The following is a 12,023-nucleotide window of genomic DNA, read 5'->3' as shown; positions in this document are numbered from 1 at the left end:
ATAAGTAATACACAATTAAGCTCATGCTAGAGGACCCTTCAGATCTTACTCAAAACATTTAAGTGATATGTACTTCTAAATAGCTTCAAAATCTGTTTTTCTAACAAACAGATAAGAAGCAAATTCAAATTTGTAGGTGTGGGGTACTAGGGCAGGCACATTGATAGCAGCAAATGAGAAATGACATTGAAAAAGAACACAAATTCTAATAGCAAATTAGAGGTCATTTTGAGTAGGGGCAAACAACTTGACATGTCTTTTTGAGATAAGAAATTTTTAAATTGTAAAATATTAGAAACATAAAGAAAATTATGAAGAATATAACAAACATCTGTGATACCCACCACCCAGCTTTATCAAATATTAACATTTGGTTATATTTCAGATTTTTTTTGAACATTACAAACACAATTGAAGACTCCTGTATATCCCTCCCCAATCCCACTCCCCTCCCTCCCTCTCCAGGGGGAACCACTATCCAAAATTTGTTGTTTGTCACTCCCCTTGCAAGTTTTTAATACTATGAATTCATAAGTATGTATCCATAAGTAATTTACAGTTTTGTTTTGCATTCAACTTATTCTGTAAATATTTAATGAGCACCCACTATGTGGCACAGTTCTAGGTGCTAGGGATAGAGCAGAGAACAAACAAACAAATACATGCCTTCATCAAGTTTATGTTTATTTATTTTTAAACTTTATATAAGTGGTATCACACTGTACAGCTCATTCTACAATTTGTTTTTCTGGCTCGACCTTGAATTTCTGATATATCTCAGATACTGATGCTTCTAGTTCATTTATTTTAACTGATGTATAGTATTCCATCGTATGAGTATACAATTCATTTATCTTCCTCTTGATGGAGATTTGTTTTCAACTTCTATTACTAACGATGCTGTAATGAACCTTCTTTAGACATTTCCTTGTTCACATGTGCTTTAATTTGTTTTAAACAATCGATCTTCAATTTTACCAGATATTGCTAAATTGCTCAAAATAATTTTACCAATTTATATTCCATCACTAATGTCTAAGAGTTTCTATTTCTCAGCATCTTTGTCAATATTTGATATTTCTTCATTGTTATTTTTATTTGCATTTCCATGATAACTAGTAAGCTTGAAAATCTTTCCATATTTATTGCTCATTTTAGGCATACTGGAGTAAATAAAATATATTATTAAAAATTAATTTCATGTCTTTTTTTAATGTTACTAGACAATTTTTAATTTAAAATTATAATTGTATTGGATAGTGCTAATCTAGAGTTTTCGTTTTAACTTTGTTTTAAATGCACCCTCCCCCACAAAAATCCTAAATTATTATCTTTCTGCTATTAATAATTAATAACATTTACAATTTCACTGAATCAAAATTCTTTATTCTGGAATAACAATTTACCTGGATATGAAATGGTATTAAACATTACTTTGTCTTAGTATTTAAGATATTACTCCTTTTTCTCCTAGCATCAACTGTTGTTGATAAGAAACCAGTCAGTTTAATTATCGTACCTCTGTAGGTAATCTGGCCTCTAACTTTGGTGGCTTTTAAGATTTCCTCTTTATCTGATATTCCAGAATTTCACCACAACCTGTCTAGATGTAGCTTTATCTTTGTTTAACCCACTTGATTCTAGAGTTTACTTTTTTTTTTAATTAATTAATTTATTTATTTTTAAATTTTTTTGGCTGTGTTGGGTCTTTGTTTCTGTACGAGGGCTTTCTCTAGTTGTGGCAAGCGGGGGCCACTCTTCATCGCGGTGCGCAGGCCTCTCACTATCGCGGCCTCTCTTGTTGCAGAGCACAGGCTCCAGACGCGCAGGCTCAGTAGTTGTGGCTCACGGGCCCAGTTGCTCCGCGGCATGTGGGATCATCCCAGACCAGGGCTTGAACCCGTGTCCCCTGCATTGGCAGGCAGATTCTCAACCACTGCGCCACCAGGGAAGCCCTAGAGTTTACTTTTGATTCAAGGATTCAGGTCCTTCTTCAATGCTGAAAATTCTCAGCCTTTGTGTCTTCAAAATTTAGTTCTCCTCCAATCTCTGCAACTTCTTTCTTCTGTAACTGAGATATTATACATCTCAATCAATCTCTGGGTGAATTTTTTAGTAATATTTTCTAACCCATTAATTCTCTCATCAGTGATGTAAAGGGTAATATTTATCCCGTTTATTAAGTTTTTTGATATACCAACTATATTTTTAATTTACAAAAGTTCTAGTTGTTTTTTTTCCACATTAGCCTATTTTTTTTTTCATAATTTTGAGCTCTCTATTAATGGGAAGTATCCCTTAACTTATTTCTTTGAGCATCCTAAAAATGCTTTAAAGTTTCTTCCAATCAATGGAATACTATGCAGCCGTTAAAAAAAATAAAATCATCCCATGGGTACACATATGGAATGATCTTAAATATGTCATTAAGTGAAAAAGCCAACGTATATAATAGTATGTGCAGAATGCTACCACTTATATAAAAGTTTATGTATATGTGTGTACATATGCTTGTACATGCATGAACTATCTCAGAAAGGATAGCAAGAAACGTAATAGTGGTTGCCTCTGGGGAGGGTAACTGGGTGGCTAGGGGACAGAGGTGGGAGACAGACTTACTTTTCACTGTTTACCCTTTTGTACCTTTGAATTTTGTACCACGTGCATGTATTACCTAGTCGAAAAAAAATAAATAATTCATTTTTTTAAAATAAAGTCTTTGTTGGACTACTCCAAAAAATTAATTTCATCCAGAGAAAATGCCTGTTCTAGTTGCTGGTTTTGTTATGATATTAATATTAGATATCTTCATGAGTTTGGGAATTTTGGTTATAGGCTTATTTTGAGCAAGAAAGATTTAAAAATTTTTTCTCTCTCTTTCTTCCTATTTAATGGTTTTATAGTTGCCCCCACTTGGATTTCTGGAACCAAATCCACTACTAGGCCTCATAATGACATTAAGGCCTCCAGTTTCATGATAATATTGCAGCTATCACATATATACCTTCAATCACTGACTCAACAATGGCTTCATTCAATTCCTGGTCATGAAGCTGTATTTTTATCATCTGAAACCTACAGTCCCAGGTAACTAACAGCTTTTTCCTTTTTTCAGCCTCATTCCAACTAAACCCCTGGCTTCATATAGTAATTCTGGCTCTGGTTCCTGCCTCACATGAAACAATTTTAGCATTTTTGATTCCTGACAGGAGCTAAACTACTATATGTCAGTGCCTGACTGAAAACCCAGTGGGCTTATGGTTTCAACCCTGTAACAGCTTTGTGTCTGTGTTCCAGTCTGGCCATATGGCCACAAAGACGTTTATGTTGTTTCAGAGCCTGGCTGTATCTTTTGTGCTATTTAATCTATTGTTCTGTATGTTTGGAGCTAGGGGTTACATCAAAATTCAATATGTCACCTTGACTGGAAGTAATTTCCTCATTTTTTTTGAACATTAAAAGTAATCATTATGAAACTCATATAATCTCATTATATAAAGTTTAGAAAATAGAAAATTACTCATAATCCATTCATTCTAACACATCCACTGTAAGCATTTAAAAATATTTCCTTCTAATCTTTTTCTTCTGCATCATGTCATATTTATATAATTTTTATGATTTTAACCTGTACTATCGCAAGCATTTGTCCATGCTGATATGTAGTCTCTGTAACCATCATTTTAATGACTGCATATTAGTCCACCAAGCTATTCAACTGTTATTTACTTCGCACATTATTGAGAATTCAAGGAGCTTCCAACAATGCTATAAAGAAGTTTTTCTGTGCATATGTGTTTTTTTCCCTCAATAGTATGAATTTGGGGGCTGGTAGTGAGAGAGGCTAAGCAATGGGACTGCCCAAAAGCATTACAGGACTATTATAATACATGGCTGAGATTCATAATGATGACCCTAATACACAAGGAGAAAAGGTGAGATCATATGGAAGTGAAAATGTATTTCAGAAAGATTCCAATCCAAAATGGTTAACAGTAAGTTTTATAATTAAAGGGATAAGTTTCACAATTCCAAATGTGTATCACTTAGTACTGCTGGACAAGGCATTATAAATTTTCATTAACTTCCAAAACAGAATATTTTGGGTCACATTAATAAAGTTCACTTTTTCACTACAATACTAACCTTATATTATTTACACAGTCTTCATGAGCTTCAGAAAGTGTTTTTATGTGCTTTGAAGATATAGGATCAAAAAGCAGAACTTCAGTCTGTTCACAAGCAACTGTCAGCACTGACCTGGAAGCAAATGACACATTTCTCTTATTTAGTTTTTTAGCATTCTCTGGTTATTGATATTCAACTATTTATAACTACACAAGTTATAGATGAATAACTTCTGTTTGTCCACATTAGTAGCAGATATTTAAAAGACTGACACTATTCACTGTTGAAAGTAGTAGTAGGAAATGGTACTCTCATACATTATGGTGAAGTGTAAACTGGTGCGGCTTGTGTGGAGAGTACCAGTATCTATCAAAATTTTAAACATGCATACCTTTTGACTCAGCAATTTTTTTCTGGGAATTCGATCTAGAGAAATAATCATTTCTAAATACAAAGAAGCACATTTAAAGATATGCTTCATTGTAGGGAGAAATTGAAAGTAACCTAAATGTACATAAAAGAAGGAATGGTTGATTATATAAGCCATAGTATATAATACTTTACAATATAGTACAACATTTAAAAAGAAAGGGATAACTTTATGTGGATATGAAGAACTCTAAAACATATTTTTAAATGAGAAAAGCTGGTTGCAGAAAAACATGCATAAATGAGGCAACTTAGGAAAAAAATCATATACAACAAAATTAGGTATTTCTTCATCAGTATCTATAAAAATGCACTGAAAAGGTCTAGCATATACCCTACCAAACCAGTTTGATATAGTCAAACTTAACCTTTTCCTTTATGGATTTTTAGTATTATCTCTTGTTTCAGCCCTTTCCTATTACAAAGTTGTATTTTTATAAACCTTTTATAAACCCCATTTTGATTTCTGAAAATCTATTGTCATTTATTTTGCCTTAGTTTTCTGTAGGCGCTGATCTTTCAGATTCAGACCTAGCAAATGAAATCCTGAGTCTTTGAAAGTTCAGGTCTTCTCAATTTATAGTTCCAATAACAAATAAATAACACTTTAAGATGAAAGTGCATAAGATGGAATTTTAAATGGCCAAATTTTTCTATTCAGAACAAACTTTTTAGATAAAGTGGGGAGGGAAAAAAATCTACTAAATTGAAATCTTTTCCATATGTAGTAATCATGAAATTATCCTTTAAAGGGTGTCTGCATAAACCCTTTTGTGAGGTATCTGGATTTCAAAAATTTACTAATATGTGAAGGATTTTTGTAGGATTTTTGTGCTAGTTGACCATCATGAGTAAAAGTATTCAAATTAATATATGTAATTTTAGAAGATGTATAAATAATCATTTCTTTTTGTTGGTCAGAAGAGTCATGAAATGAAATTTTCTCCTTTTTGTGCATAAAAGTAATGAATCAATGATTCTGGGAGAGTCTTAATCTTAAACATTGTACATAACAGACCTATTAAAAAAAAGAGAGAGACCTATAAAACTGATAGTCTTTTTTTATTTATTTATTTATTTTATTTTATTTATTTTTGGCTGTGTTGGGTCTTTGCTGCTGTGCGCAGGCCTTCTCTAGTTGCGGTGAGCGGGGGCTACTCTTCGTTGCGTTGCGCAGGCTTCTCATTGCGGTGGCTTCTCTTGTTGCAGAGCACGGGCTCTAGGCACGCGGGCTTCAGTAGCTGTGGCTTGTGAGCTCAGTAGTTGTGGCTCGCGGGCTCTAGAGCACAGACTCAGTAGTTGTGGCACACGGGCTTAGCTGCTCCACGGCACGTGGGATCTTCCTGGACCAGGGCTTGAACTCGTGTCCCCTGCATTGGCAGGCATATTCCTAACCACTCTGCCACCAGGGAAGCCCCATTTTTTTGGTTTTAATACCAAAAAATCTATTACAATAGATTACAATCTATTTTTGTACATGGCATGATTTGTAACTTTTTAAAATGGATGTCATTTGTCCAAACATCAAAGCCTATACTTTTCTAAATGCCACCTTTATCATACACAAGTTTTTTTGGGGGGACTCTATATTCTAGTCTATGCAATACCAACACACTATTTTAATTTCTAAAAGGTTTGACAAGTGGCAAAGCAAGCCTCTCATTGCCCTAATAAACATTTTTGGGGGGTGCTAATGTCATACTTTCTCTTTCAAATGAATTTTAGATATAGCATTATCAGGTACTACTAAAAAATCTTGTTGGTATTTTTATTGGGATGCAGTAACTTTACAAATTAATTTGGTAGAATTTATATCATACAGTATTGAATCATCCCATCAGTAATATGCATAGTTTCCCACATATTCAAGATTTTCTTAGCAAGAGTATTGTAACAATCCTTGGACCTTTGAACATCCTTATACATTTAGAATTGACTTAGGAAGTTATGTGTACACACACACACACACACGCACAGATCCACATGTGGATTTTTTTTTTAATTTCTTTTCTTTTTTCTTTTTTTAAAATTTTTGGCTGTGTTGGGTCTTCGTTTCTGTGCGAGGACTTTCTCTAGTTGTGGCAAGTGGGGGCCATTCTTCATCGCGGTGCACGGGCCTCTCACTATCACAGCCTCTCTTGTTGCGGAGCACAGGCTCCAGACATGCAGGCTCAGTAGTTGTGGCTCACGGGCCTAGCTGCTCCGTGGCATGTGGGATCTTCCCAGACCAGGGCTCGAACCCGTGTCCCCTGCATTAGCAGGCAGATTCTCAACCACTGCGCCACCAGGGAAGCCCCACATGTGGATTTTAATTGAGATTGTAATAAATCTAAAGAAAAGTTTGCATAGAATTGACATCTTGACAATATGGAGTCTTCCAATCCTTGAACATGTCATATCTCCATTTACAACAGAGATTTTCTCCATATGGGTCATGCCTATCTTTTGTTGTATCTGTTCCTGGGTACTTGAGATTTTTTTTTGATGCTTTTCTAAATGTTCTTTTTAAAATTGTTTCATTTGTTGCTAGTGTACAGAAGAGCAACTGATTTTTAAAATATTATTTATCATCAATCTTGCTATTTAATACTTTATCATAGGTTATTTTAGGTTTTGTCAATAATCATATCATCTATATACAGTTGCTTTGTTCTTTTTTTTAATATAAATTTATTTATTTATTTTTGGCTGCGTTGGATCTTTGTTGCTGCGCACGGGCTTTTCTCTAGCTGTGGTAAGTGGGGGCTACTCTTCGTTGTGGTGCGTGGGTTCCTCATTGCGGTGGTTTCTCTTGTTGTAAAGCATAGGCTCTAGGCACATGGGCTTCAGTAGTTGTGGCATGTGGGCTCAGTAGTTGTGGCTTATGGGCTCTAGAGCGCAGGCTCAGTACTTGTGGTGCACGGGCTTAGTTGCTCTGTGGCATGTGGAATCTTCCCGGACCAGGGCTCAAACTCATGTCCCCTGCATTGGCAGGCAGATTCTTAACCACTGTGCCACCAGGTAAGTCCCTGCTTTGTTCTTTTTAATACTTTTTTTCCTTGTTGCACTGGCTAGGACTTTCAGTACAATGTTGAATAGAAATGTTAATATAGCGTGCACTCTTATCTTGTTCCTTATCTTCAAGAATACATTCACCATTTCATCATTAAGCACAATGTTTGCTGTAGGGTTTATTTGTTTTGGTAGATTCCTATTATTGGATTAAGGAAATTAATTCTCTTCTACTTCAAATCTGCTGAGTGTTTTTTTCCATTAATATACATTAAAGTATATAAAACATTTTCTAACACTTATTGAAATTATCCTATAGTTTTCTTTTTAATATGTTAATGTAGTGATTTACATTAATTTATTTTCTAATGTCAAATCAATCTTTCATTTCTACCATATTGCTAGATTCAGTTGGCTAAAACGGTGGGTTCACATCTCTGGCTACCCTCCATTTGCAGATCTTGGCCCTGCAATTTCCTCATTGCCTCAATTCTCTAATCCCTTCAAACATAACTTTTTATATCTTACATTAGATACTTATGTTTTTCTCTAGCTTTTCTAATTATTCTCAGTTGGAGGGTTGGTCCAAACCATCTACTCTGCTACTTCTGGAAAGCTACAATCTCTACTTCTTGTATCAGAAATTATGTCCCCCTTTCATTCTGAATATTGTTTATTTGGGTATTCTCTTGATCAATCTAATGAGTGTTTTTCATTATTCTTTGTCTTTTCAAAGACAGATGTTTCTGTTGAGTATTTCTACTTAATTTTTAGAATTTCACTAATTTTACTCTTTATTGCTGTATTTCTTTCCTTTTACTTTCTTCAGATTTACTTTACTATAACTTCACTATTTTTACTATTTCTTGAGATGGATACTTAGCTAACTAATTTTCCTTGTCTTCCTTTCTAGTTTATTAAAGATTATAATTTTCCTACTAAGTGAGGATTTACTTATATCCCACAACTTTTGCGACATGGTACTTTCATTATCATTTAGTTCTAAATATTTCTAATTTCCATTATCATTTCTACTTTGACTTATGAGTTATTTATAAATGTTTCTTAACTTGAAAATACATGAGGTTTTTCTAGTTATCTTTTTGTTATTAATTTCTAGCAATCACATTATACTGAGAAACTACTTAATGATAATCTTTTGAAACATGTGGCCTTACAAGAGAGCAATTTTTAAATCCTTGTATGTTTGCAAAAAAAAAACCATGAGGCAGCTGTTACATATAGTCAAATGTGATATTCAAAAAAATATTAAATATTCAATAGTAATATAAATTAACATGAATAAAAATTTTAAAACATTAAAAAATTAAACTAACCTATAGGTTATAAAAATGCTTGCCAAGTGGTATTAGTTCTAACTCAAATTGTTCATCAAGTTATTCTAGTAATTCCCAATCATTTATTAATTTTTGGAAATTGTAGCCATAATCGTTTTTTTGACCCAGATGCCTTTGTCTGAACCATGAACTGCCACAGGAAATTGCATAAAGCCCCTCCAAGAATTTCCACATTAAATAGGCAGTCATTCATATAAAACACACTTATGGTTACCAAAGGGGAAAGGGAAGGAGGGACGGATAAATAAGGAGTATGGGATTGACAGATACGAAAAACAGGTAAGTAACAAGAATTTACTATATAGCACAGGGAATTATATTTAATATATTGTAACAACCTATAATGGAAAAAAATCTGAAAAAAAAATATAACTGAATCACTTTTCTGTACACCTGAAACTAACATAATATTATAAATCAACTATACTTCAATTTTTAAAAATTCCTCATAAATAGGTAGTTATCAAGTAACCTGTAGACTTGATAAGTAAAAAAAATCACTCTTAATAGCAACAGAATTGTTGATGGGAGCTGAATTCTCTTTTCAGCTTTTGCTGCAGTTAACAGTAAGTATATTAAAAATTTTTTGGCCCTTATAATGCTTGCTGTTAATTTTTATATTCAATTATATTAATAACTAAGTCACAAAATAATTTATTGATACATCATATTTAATGATATCAAACCTAATCCCTCAGCCCAAATGAGACATAATGTAATACAGCAGTTAACAGCATAAACCAGAATACAAATCCTTTGTGTTTCATGACCTTTCAGCTTCTCAGTTCTCTCAACTAAATGTTTCTGGTAAAGAGACTACTTATGTTGGCAGTCAAGTTCATTAATAGAGTGTTATTAATGTCCATGGTGGGCATGTATTCAGTGGCTTTTGGCAAACTTATCCCACTAAATAAAGGTGAAATTCAGTAAGAATGATAAAATTAAGGAAGTACATCCCAGGAGTCATTCATCCATAAACCATCCTCATAGACCTCATTCACCTGCCATGGATTGTATCCTGCAATGGTCATGCACACTTTGCCAAGAGAATTAATGTTTGGATGGTGCCTGCAGTAGTGCCATTACTCTCATCTGACTGCTCTTTTCATCTCTCTGGATCTCCCCAGAGGCTGCAGTTCCCACAAATGACCATGTGAGAATGACTGGGAGAGTGTGTGAGAAAGGCAGGCAGCCCCACACTAAGGGGAGCCAAATGGTCGCTCAGCATTTGCCTATGGATTTTTTTTTGTGTGGGGGAGGATACCTGGCATGGGAGAAGAGCTTAGAGTGGATGCTAAAGCTCTCTAGTGAGATGTTTCTTGGCAGCTTGCTGTGCCAGTTCTTAAATCTTTAGCTGCTATATAATGGGTTACTCTGGGAGATCCTATGGAAGGTGCTTAAGCACTAGGAAGGCACTCAGTGAGCTTGGAGCAGTAACTAACTACTCAACCACCATGGATATATATTAATATTTTAACAACTGGTACAGCTGAACCAATGTGTACTAGCTGAATATCAGGCCTGAATGCAGTATTCTATACATGCCCTTTAGAGCAAGATTTTAAGTGGCGCTGTTTCTATCTTGTGTATCCTTATGTTTGTGTCTGCCTGTTTAACTGAGGTATGCTGTGTATTAAGATCATCCCCTATGATGATAAATTTTTCTCTTTTCTCCTTGAAGTTATCAATTTTTGATGTATATAAATAAAAAAAACTCAATTTCAGAACTGTTTTATCTTCCAGGTGAACTGAGCTATTATCATTATGAAGTAACCTTCTGTCTCTAGTAATTTTTTTTTTTTGCCTTAAAGCTTATTTTGTATATTAATATAGCTCACCAGCTTTCTTTTGTTTAGAATGTGTTTGATATGTCTTTCTCTATCCTTCTAGGATGTGTTCGATATATCCTCTCTATCCTATGTACAAGAAGTACTAGTACTTCTATATTATAATTAGTAATATTTGGATTTATTTTCAGCCATTCTTTGTGCTTTTTGTTATACCTTTTCTACTTTTTTCTCCTTTCCCTTTCTTGACTTCTTTTGGAATTATTTCTTCTCATTCCAAAATTTTTCTTCTACTAGTCTGGAAATAATATATTTACTTGTCTTTTGGTGGTACACACACATTAAAGCCTAAAGTTAATATATCACAATTCTCCCTCAAAAAAAAGAAAAAAGGAATTTAGAGCATCCCTTCATAATTTATATGCTATTGTTGTCTACTATTTTAGCTACACCTTTGTTAATCCCAAAAGAGAAAATCAGATTTAATTTTACATACAAATTTTCCACTTCCTTTGTTCTTCATTCCTTCTAATATCTCTGACCTTACAGTTGCGATTGGGTGCATATGTATTTATTTCATCTTTGTTCTTGACAAGAACAAAGAACCTATCTTTGCTAGGTACAGACATCTAGATTGGCAGTTTTTTCCAGCATAGTAAAAAATAATCACGACTGTCCTCTAATTTACATGATTATTGATGACTAATTGGCTTTCACTCACATAGTTACTCCTTTGAAGGTTTTTTTCTCTAGCTTTTATGATTCTATATTTGTTGTCCTGCAGTTTCACTACATGGCTAGGAAGAATTCCTGCTTGGGGTGTGCTGGGCTTCTTAAATCATGGTTTGGTACCTTTCTTCAATTCTGGAAAGCTCTCAGCTATTATTGCTTCAAATTTGTTTTACCCTATTATCTATCTCATTTTCTTTAGGAACTGACCAAGTACATGATATGCATTTTCTCTCTACGCTTCATGTCACTGAGCCTCCTTCATATTTTCAGTCTCTGTCTCTCTTGTCTGCATTTTGGATAACTTCTTCACTTCTATTTTCCAATACACTAATTTTCTCTACAGCAGTGCCTAATGTGTTCTCATAGAGGATAGCCTAAGAAAGTCCCATATTATCTAATCTATTAACATCATATTTCTTTTTTCAAAATGTCATTTTAGGAGGTGACAGATTTATATTGACAGTGTTGCTATTGCTTAAAACATTTTTGGAATTCTTTAGAAATTACCTTCTAGTCCATGTATCCTTTCTTTTTTTTTTTTTAAAGTGCCAAATTCTAGTCTGGTCTCTATCGAATTCACAATTTTAATTCTTACCTT

General features: G+C 34.0%; 1 protein-coding gene across 2 annotated transcripts in view; it reads right to left on the bottom strand.

Moving 5' to 3' along the window:
* DCAF10 (DDB1 and CUL4 associated factor 10) overlaps positions 1-12,023 on the bottom strand; it is a 46,096-nt gene that overhangs the window by 27,003 nt on the left and 7,070 nt on the right. For both annotated transcript variants that reach the window (XM_036856577.1, XM_036856576.1), the window contains exon 2: positions 4,147-4,260. In XM_036856577.1, coding sequence (XP_036712472.1) covers positions 4,147-4,260 — 114 coding nt within the window. The remainder of the gene's footprint in view (positions 1-4,146; positions 4,261-12,023) is intronic.

The sequence above is a fragment of the Balaenoptera musculus genome, chromosome 6 (genome assembly GCF_009873245.2).
Source record: "Balaenoptera musculus isolate JJ_BM4_2016_0621 chromosome 6, mBalMus1.pri.v3, whole genome shotgun sequence".
Classification (NCBI taxonomy): domain Eukaryota; kingdom Metazoa; phylum Chordata; class Mammalia; order Artiodactyla; family Balaenopteridae; genus Balaenoptera; species Balaenoptera musculus.
This window is presented reverse-complemented; position numbering and strand designations above follow the sequence as displayed.